This window comes from Penaeus vannamei, chromosome 33, assembly GCF_042767895.1.
Source record: "Penaeus vannamei isolate JL-2024 chromosome 33, ASM4276789v1, whole genome shotgun sequence".
NCBI lineage: Eukaryota > Metazoa > Arthropoda > Malacostraca > Decapoda > Penaeidae > Penaeus > Penaeus vannamei.
The window spans coordinates 26,027,811-26,037,810 of NC_091581.1; the positions used below are offsets into that span (position 1 = coordinate 26,027,811).

At 35.4% G+C, this 10,000-nt stretch overlaps 1 protein-coding gene across 3 annotated transcripts in view; it reads left to right on the forward strand.

Moving 5' to 3' along the window:
• Window positions 1-10,000, forward strand: part of Sbp2 (SECIS-binding protein 2) — a 13,082-nt gene that overhangs the window by 2,174 nt on the left and 908 nt on the right. For all 3 annotated transcript variants that reach the window (XM_070145435.1, XM_070145438.1, XM_070145437.1), the window contains exons 2-9: window positions 1-1,127; window positions 1,686-1,775; window positions 2,308-2,449; window positions 4,189-4,834; window positions 5,264-5,380; window positions 6,584-6,681; window positions 6,849-7,003; window positions 7,457-10,000. The exon at window positions 1-1,127 is cut by the window's left edge and continues 1,057 nt beyond it; the exon at window positions 7,457-10,000 is cut by the window's right edge and continues 908 nt beyond it. In XM_070145435.1, the coding sequence (XP_070001536.1) occupies window positions 1-1,127; window positions 1,686-1,775; window positions 2,308-2,449; window positions 4,189-4,834; window positions 5,264-5,380; window positions 6,584-6,681; window positions 6,849-7,003; window positions 7,457-7,618 (2,537 nt within the window). In that variant the 3' untranslated portion in view covers window positions 7,619-10,000. The remainder of the gene's footprint in view (window positions 1,128-1,685; window positions 1,776-2,307; window positions 2,450-4,188; window positions 4,835-5,263; window positions 5,381-6,583; window positions 6,682-6,848; window positions 7,004-7,456) is intronic.

Genomic DNA, 10,000 nt, shown 5'->3' on the forward strand with positions numbered 1-10,000 from the left:
GACAGGATTCACTGGATATAAAGCCAGTTCCTAGAGAAGGAGAGAAAAAATATAGAAACAGATCTCCAAAAGGAAAAGACACAGATAATAAACAGTCTACAGAAAAGGAAGGAGATGGGAACTTTGAATGGCAGGTTAAAAGAGATCGTCGGAAACAAGTGAAAACTCAGGAAGAGACAACAAAGTTGAGTGTTTTAGTGCAACAGCAGAAAGGAGAGAAAAATAGGAAAGGCAAAGCTGATGTCAACCCTAGTTTTGCAAAGGGGAAAGCAGTATCTAAGAATGAAACCAAGTCAACAAATAAACACACTATGAAAAATAAACCTCTTGCAGTTGCATCATCGGCTGACAAACTTAGCTGGAAAATGAAGCAAAATTCTCCAGGGCAACAAGATCAGTCAGCAAAGGAAAGAGCTGGTTCTTTGTCACTTCCTGATAAAGCTTCTGCCAAGAGTAAAAGTTCTGTGCCAGTAGATGCTAAGAAGGCCATAGCTTCAGAAGAAAAGTCATCAAAGCTGAAAGCAAAGAAACTTAAAAAGAAGGAAGAGAAGATGAAAATAAGAGAGCAACAGATCCGGAAAGCTCAGGAGATGATGAAGAAAGACTCAAAGCTTTCCATGATAACAAAGGCCTTCTTAGAATCAGCCGCCTATACTGGCAGTGGTGGACAGACGTCAATAATGGAAAAAACAGCTGGCCAGGGCCTCTTGGAGAATTTCCCCAGTTTGGGTGAACAGAGGTCAAATAATGTAAAAAGAAATGACAAAGGTAATGCAGCCCCTCCTGTTACTAGTAAAAGTGGTTCTCATGAGCAGAGGAAGAAACCGAAAGACCCATCAGTTCCTCCAACAAACCAAGCCAGTGCTAACAGGGCAGCCAGTGGAAGTGCGACAACCACTTCTGTTTCAAGCTACTCAGGGGTGCTCTTAGCCTCGCCCAGGAGAGTAGTAGAATCTCAATCTCGAGCTGCAGACGAGAGCCAGGGCGAGGCAAAGAATGTGGTTGCACAGAAGAAAAAGGTGAAAACTAAGGACCGCATTGAACTGGACCTCATGTTTGCAGCACTTGAGTCCAAGAAGAGAAAAGAAAAGGAGCTTTCTGATAAAGTCCTCATGATGGAGTTGCATGTGAGTATTTTGATTTGTGAACTCATTATTTTATTCATATATGTATGTATATATGTGTGTATATATATATATATATATATATATATATATATATATATATATATATATACATATATATACATATATATACATATATATACATATATATATGTATATTATATCTATCTATCTATCTATCTATCTATCTATCTATCTATCTATCTATCTATCTATCTATCTATCTATCTATCTATCTATCTATCTATCTATCTATCTATCTATCTATCTATCTATCTATCTATCTATCTATCTATCTATCTATCTATCTATCTATCTATCTATCTATCTATCTATCTATCTATCTATCTATCTATATATCTATATATATATATATATATATATATATATATATATATATATATATATATATATATATTTATATATGCTAATTTTTTTTTTATGAATATATGAATATATTTGGATTTAAATGGACTATGTGATAGGTTTCCATAATGCACAATTTACTTTACTCTTCTTTTTTTGGATGTATTTTCTTTTATTGATTGTTTTGTTATACAGCCTGGATTGGAGAAGCCCAAGAGAGGTATGGAAACGCATACAGTTGTCAAAGGGTCAAAAAATGCCTTTGCTGGTCATCTCAGAGCCAAGGTAAATACTACAAATATGTTATTGTCTAATATCTAGTCAAGTTTCTTTGATCATATTCACATTTTCCCTTAAGAACATGCAGTGATAATCAACATGGTCCAAAATGTTTCTAATTTATTATGTCTTCAAAGATCTTATGTGGGGGTTTTACTTTTGTGAATTTAACAATGGATCAGATGTATTTGAAAAAAGTCACTTTCCACTCACTTCAGTCAACGTTATGACATGCCCAATGTAACTAAAGTATGAGACTACCCACTCCCCATTCCACCAATCAGACAAACACACATGCACACCAACGCATATATCTGCACACATAAATACACCAACTAACACATATATGTATACATCTAGGCTATACATGCATGCATATAAGTACATGCACCCAAAAGCACACACACATACTCATGTGCATATGCACACATGCACACCTACACCCACACCCATGTTTGTGCATTCCACATGGAAGAGGAATAATGATGGATAGAAAACAAAAGTGAGAAAAAGAAAGAATAAAGAATAATTCCCACAGGCTAAAGGCACTGCCCCAGCCACAACACTTTTCCGAGGCTTCCAGCGCGAAGGGAGGGAGCATAAGTACCTGTCACCGCTCAAGAAACGGATGAAGAAAGCCCGACTGCAGGAAGCTGAGACGTTGCTGGCCATTGTTAGAGGTTGGTTGCTGTAAATTTGTTTTTGGCTTTGGGTGCAGTTAGGAAGTTAAAAGCAAGTTGTTTGACCCAATGCTCCCAGGAAAATGTATTCACTTTAGTATTGTTTTATTAACTGCCTGCAGGTGCTTAGCCACAAAGTAGTCAGCTGATTTCACCTTTTCTTGAGTTTGTGGGAAAATTCTTTTTTTTAACTAATATTATCAGTATTAACAGTTATTTTTATTATAAACATCATAATTACTATAATCTTACTGACATTATTAACAGCAGTATTAAATACCAGATAATATTTTCAAAAATCTAGGAAAAGGGTAAATGGGTAGGACAGGTAGTTCTCGCAATAGGCTCTTTGGTGACTTAGTACCTGTGGAGCCACCTATATGTAAAAACAATTACTAATTTAAACACACATGGCCATGGCATGTACGCGCATGCGGTTCACTTTCAGTTTCCTATATTGTATTCTCTAATTATTCATTTTCATTCATAATTTTTTTGCAATTTGTCACTGACATTCGTATGTAATGCAGAATTTTTGCCAGACATTCACTAAATACAAACAATAACATAAAAGAAAAGAAGAAATTTAGTCAAGGTTAGGAAGGCAATTTTGGATCTTTGATTTTTGTAGGACAAGTATTTACAACCAGAAAATGGAAATCTTGTGCTGATATACTTTATAGTTAATGATATTGGATTGGTAATAGGGGAAGGGAGTAAAAGGAGAATAGGCTTCTTTGTGTGGTGTGGGGACATTACGAGAACTTGATATTTTTTTTTTAGATTAAGTTCTTACAAATGAAAAAACAAATAACCAAAACAATGCCAGGAGGTGCATAAATGATAGGTTCAGATGAATAGTGGGATATTAAGGATGTAGGGGACTGAAAGCATTTGTGGGAGGTATGCATATGTTATAAGAATTTAACAGGTGATTTGAGGCACTTGTTTGATTGTCTTATAGAAATGAAAGACTAGAAAGGGATAGGGGAATAGGTTATGAATACGAGAGGGGGTGTTACTTGAAGAAAATTACCATATGGTGTCAGAATTACTTCCTCACTCTCTCTACCTCTCATTGGCTGAGAATAAAATGTGTGAAAATAGCACATCAGTTTTTCAGAGGCTGTGCTCAATTGAATGTCAAAAGTCTAAACACACCTCCTCGAACTGTAGGAATTTATTTAAATGTATTTATTTGATTTTAATCCTGTGGTGTCAGGAAAAAATGGATGGGCATTTGTTGCTATGCTGGGAATGATTTTAAGATCACCCACGCAAATGAGAAATTAGATTCTGGACAAGCAGATTATTGTTTTTCTATAGCAGCATTGACAGAGGACTTTGGAAGGCTGTAGCATGAGAATTAGCACCATTGGAGCTATAAAACCTCACATCTGTATAGGAAACAGCAAAGATCAGGGACGGTATTCATGTAATATTTTTGACAAATTGAAGGACTCTCCTGACTATGAAATTGTTGTAGAATTTGTCTGTCACTCGTTTTAAAAGCTGTCCTTGGCAATTTCATCTTTAACCCGCTTGTGAGAGTACATTTGGAGGGCGATAATCCCCATTTCCTGGTGGTATCAAAATGGGTGTGCGGGCCAGTCCGGGAACCTGACCGCGTGCCACCTGCCTCAGGCAACAAAATCAGAGTGCAAGCTCTGATCTACATACATAGATGTGAACTATTTTTTATTAATCATATTATTTAAATATGTGTCCTGACTTTCCAGAAGCGAAAAAAGCCCAGGAGAGGCTGATCCAGGAATCCCTCGCTCAGTCGACTGAGACCAGTGTGGAAGATGAGGGAAGGAGCGTGTCTAAGTCACCGCAGTTGTTACCATCCTCCTCCCCAGCAATCCTGAAAGATAGCGATGATATAAATGAGAAAAGAGATTCGAATGATGCTAATGGGTGTGACGGGGAAGGTGGTTCTAGTGCTCTTGCAGGAGAGGAACAACTCAAGATTGATTCACTGAATGGAAGTGAAGGAGCACAGTCTACTGCAAAGTTGACTGTGGATGGAACGGAGGAGTCAGCTGTGGCAGTTGCTGAGCCCCAAGACATGAATGTGGAAACGGAGACCACCCAAGAATCTCAGGGTATCTCAGACGCAACAAGACCAGAGACTGAAAAGGACGCAAAAAATACGGAAGGAGAAAGTACATCCAACAAGAAAACAATAAACACAACAACAGCAGTAACAGACAAAGACATCAAAAAGGTCATTAAGGACATCCACACCATTGATGTCTCTCCGGCAAGAGTGGGAGGCCTCCTGGCCAGCCTTGATGATCCTGAGCTGGCCAAGAGGTGCTCTGAACTTGCCCAGGAAATCAAGATTATGGCCCACCCTGTACACAAAATGTCCTTTAGGGAGTGAGTGTTTTTTTCTTTTTTTCTTTTTTAAGAGGTAGAGGGAGGAGTGTTCTTTCATTTATCTATTCTTTATATTATTTGTTTTTCTTGTTTTTTTTCTGTAAGGCATTGATTCTCTGAATGGCTTTTCATTTCATTTTTCATTTTTCTTCTGTGCTCCTTATCTTCTATTTTTCTTTTTCTCTTTGTTTTCATGTATTTTCTTCTGGTGTATATATTCATATTTGTATATATATTTATTTGTGTGTTTGGACATTATACTGTAATATTAATCATAATGATTAGGCTAAGAAAAATGGTAGTAACAGTAGTAATAGTAATATATTTTTATGATTAATTTTGAAATTATATATTTGTTTTTCATTTTATTTCCCTTTATTTCTCTATTTGTTTCCTAATGAGAACTTCGGTTGCTCTCTTTCATTCCAGATACTGTGACCATATGATCACCCCAGAAGTGGACTCGGCAGTCAAGACCCTGGTGACGATGCTGGTGAAGTTTCAGGAACGGCAGTATCAGCGCGATCCCATAAAGGCCAAAATCAGGTGAGTAGGTGTGCGATGGAATTCAGTAGACTGTGTGTTTTAATATTTTCTTCTGTTCTGGATGAGAGGGGATGTGGGGAGGTGTGTAGTGCAATTCTGATTTTTTTTATTACTTTTTCATTTTATGTATTTTTCAGCCTGTTAATTATATCTATTTTCTTATTTGTGTGTTGCATATTTGATTATTTGTTACTGTAGTTATTATCTATTTATTTAAATGCACGTATGTGTTATTTGATGTATGTTTCTTTTAGTGTATTCAGGTTTGCTGGTACCAGACTGGAAACGTTCTTACACATGCAGGCAAGTTATTTTAAAAAGCCATAACTTGCGCAGAAAAAATTTCAGTTTGTTAAAAAATGAGCGGCTCATTGTTGCACGACTGTTGCTTTGCTTTATTAAACGTTAGTGATGGACGATACATTATTTGTACCACATGCCACTGGGGATGCCATGGGCGTACATTACATGCCCACTATGTGTTTAATTTAGTAAGTGTTTTCACACATAGTTGGCTGCACAAGTACTCTGTAACCACTAAGAAAATTATGAAAAATACCTGTCTCACCTGTTTCCCCTTTTTCTTTATTTTTGATAGTATTTTCTGGTGTTTAATATTGCTCTTAGTAATGTCAATAATGCTATAGTAATTATGATGTTTACGATAAGAATAACAGTATCAATATTGATAGCATTAGTAAAAATAAGTGTTTTTCTTGCAAACTCAAGGAAAGGTGAAATCAGCTGAAGTCACAAAGTCTACTAATTAACTCCTTTGTGGCTAAGCACTGGTAGAGCCATCTATCTGTAGAGACATTTCACAATATAGTACTATAGTGAACAGAACATTTTCCTGGGGTGATTGGGTGAAAGGGAGTTGTCATTGATAGCACAACCTAGTATGGTTCAGTTCAGTTCAAAGAGGCACTTCGACAACTTTGCGTGGCCAACAAATGAGAATGGGAAAACTGCGTGGTGAAAACAGAAAAGCAATATATTTCACACTCCTTAAAGTTTCCAGTCTGGTGCGATTGATGTTATAGATTCATTATTGTATACATTTTTTAACTTTTATAATTGTTTGCCTGTTTTATTGACCAAAATATTAGTCATTCCATTTCATTGCAATAACAAAGATAACAGTAATGTCAATGATGCATGACACAGCTTATCTGATTAGTCTTGGTTCTTCCTTTCTCACAGACGGAGATACGTGTGTGGCCTGAAGGAAGCAACAAAACTGATGACAAAGATGTCTTGTGTCATTGTCGCGCCTGACATTCAGCGCAGCAGAGGGCCTGGTAATTTTTTTGTCTTTGTTATCTTCCTTTTTTAAAAAGGTGTATGATGTGTAGCAACAATTTAAATATTTAATGTATATATGTGTGCAGGTATTATTTATAGGTAAAACTATTATTATTTTTTAAATCTAATATAAGCCTGTTAAGTATTCTATAACCTATTACAGGTCTCCTAGATGAAGTGGTGGCCAAGATGCTGAACCGTGCAAGGGAGAGTGGTGTGCCTCTCATCTTTGCCCTCTCCCTGAAGATGCTGGGGAAGCTGTGTCACAAAAGCGTACCTGTGAGCTGCATTGGCATAATAAATTACCAGGGAGCTCAGGTGAGGCTGGGGGGAAGAGATGGAAGAGGAATACAAGCTGAAAGTTGTTTTATTTTTTTGTTTATGTCGGGATACTGTGTTTTGTTGTGTTTTTGTTTGTGCAGCTGTTATTTTTTATGAATTATTGTTTACTGCTATATTCTGTGAGGCTAGATAGGATAATTTTCTTATTAGTTAGTATATATTTTTATTGATTTTTATTATTCATTGTAATTTTTTTCATCACCTGAATGTTTGCTTTCATGTTTTTTGCTATTTGAAAAGGGTATGTACGGTTTTTAGAGATGGTTGCCGTATTATTTCTGGGAGTTAATTTATGGATATTAAATATTCAACTTTTGGTAACCAAATAACTAGATATCCTCATAAAAAAGGTAAATAGATAAATGATAGATCATTGAATCAACCACCACTTGTACAAAAGAAGGCTAACACAATATCTCATTCTTTCAGGACGTCTTCAATCAGTTGATGGAGCTAGTACCAGCAGCCAAGGCCAAGTACCAAGCTCTCGTCAATACTGGACTGTGTACTGTACCTGCTGAAGGCGAAAGACTCTCGGATGAGGAGAAAGAGCCTGAAGGATCCTCCTCAAAAGATGCTGTGACCTCGTAATTTGTTATATTTTTACGTCGAGGCATAGGGTTTGTGTGTGATGACTGTGAGTGAGTTCGGTGAGGGTACTTTGGTGGCTGTGATTGGTACTGACTGTACATGTTGCCTCTAAATGGCTTTCAGGGATTGTAACTGATGCTTGTAGGTGACTAATTCGAGGCCTGGGAATGGCTGTGTGTTAAATAATTAATATGTAAGTGATATTTTGTTATTTACAATTACAAGCAAATGTGCAGAATCTATTCTCATCAGTATAGATGGGAAAAATGCTATTGAAATTTGAAACGGTTTACAGGATAAAAGAATAGTTCAGCTTATTGGTATATATGGGTGACTTTGAAAAGTATTATTTTACTTTTTTAGGAAATGCTTTGAAATTTGTGAAAACTGTATATAAAAGGGAAAAAAACTGAAATATATATGCAGATATATTGTCCAGTAGGGGATATGATTTTGAAAAGTATTTTTAGTATTATTTTGATAATATTTTTCCCCCCAAGTGTGCAAGTGATAGTCATTACTGAAAATTAAAAAACGCTTGGAGAGCATTTACATGAAAAACTGAAATTTATTACTGGATTATGCTCTACTTAATGACATATAATTTCTTGTCAAATGTTTTATTTATTTATTAATGTTCCACTTTATAATACCTCTTTCTTCAACTTTTTTTTTCTTCATCTTACTCAAGAAATAGTTTGCAATTTTTTCTTCATCTTACTCAAGAAATAGTTTACATCAAGACATTATTACTTTTGTGCTCAGGATGCCTTTCAGATGATCTTGAGAGATCGTAGTACATACAGTAGCCTTATGGAGTACAATTTCTCTTGAAAATGTTTGCCCCAGTTTGGACTCGGAAGGTTATACTATGACTTCAAGATATTTTCAATGAAGAGGGTATGGTTTGTTTCCTAGAATCTTTATTCAGTTAATGTTTTCCTTCTGTATGCCAAAAGACATTTAGATAATTTGTCTTTCTTGAAGACCCCAAGACAGGCATGAGAGGAATGGATGATAGAATTTGATATTTATTTTGTAGATGTAGAAAGACTATTATATCTGGTTGGATTCCGGGAACCAGAATACGTGAAATAAGAGAAAAAAATACAAATTGAAAAAGTTCATGTAACAGTAAAATCAGCAGTTTATTAATTTAAAAGAAATATGTGACAAATATTTTAATGAAACTCCAAGGAACTTTTAGTAGATTATGGTGCATTATTATATGAAATGCCAAAGTCTTCCAATCAGTTATGAAAAAGGGAATAATATGATAAACAATTTTTTTTCTTGGCTTAGCTTCATTTAATCTATACTTCTTGAGAAATGAGTGCAATAAAATAATGGTGTAAGAGTAACCCTAAGTGTATTAATCCCTGGGAGTAAGTAAACTTATTGAATTGAAAAAGAATTACTAAAGACGCTGATGTTTTTCTTGCTTTCCAAATCTGTCAGCATGGCAACCTACATTTACATCTCGGTAACTAGTATACCTGTATATATATCCCATTGGAAGCATTGTACATTTTACATGCATGCATTATCTATGGGAGGGGGGTTGGGTATTCATCATTTTTGGTTCGTTATATAATATTATCATATATTGCAGTAGTTCTCTCATTGTGAAGAAATATAAGAATGTAATGAATTTTATGAGCTAGCCTAACTGCAAACTAACAGGTGGGTTCCAGGACTTTCATGTTTGGGGATCCAGCATTGATATGAACTAGAGATCAGGTTTTGAAAAATTATTGGGAGATTGACAGGTGATATAAACATACTCATTTAATTGATGACAACTCATTTTGCCTACCTCCCCCCCCCAAAAAAAAAAAAAGAAATCAAAAATAAAAAAGTAAATAATAATCTAGGTGCAGACGTGGCTAGGGTCCTTTAAAAAAATATATGTCAGATTTTGATATTGTACAATTTGTTTGAATGTATATATCTCTTGGAAATAACTGGTGAGACAGTTCAAATTTTTGTGTAGCTATTTATTTTTTTATCTTTTGTTACTGGCACATTTTCTACTGAATCATGTAGTAGCACACGCATCAAGTGTTTCAAGAAAGACGAGGGACGGAATAAGTAGGTCGTAAAAAATAGACGAGCTGAAAATCACGAGTAATGTGCATAATGAACTTAATGTGCCTAGTGAATAATGTGAACATAATGTGCATAGTGAATTATGTGAATATAATATATACTGAAAATCATATGAACATAATGAATGATGAACATAGTAAATATTACCGTCTGTGCAGGTTGGATATTTTGCGATTGTTTTAAGAACTAGAAAGATTTTGCAGTGTTGACTTTCTTGTTACCATTAATGTATTTTTTTGCAGAAAAAGGTATGAATGAGAATAAATAATTTCA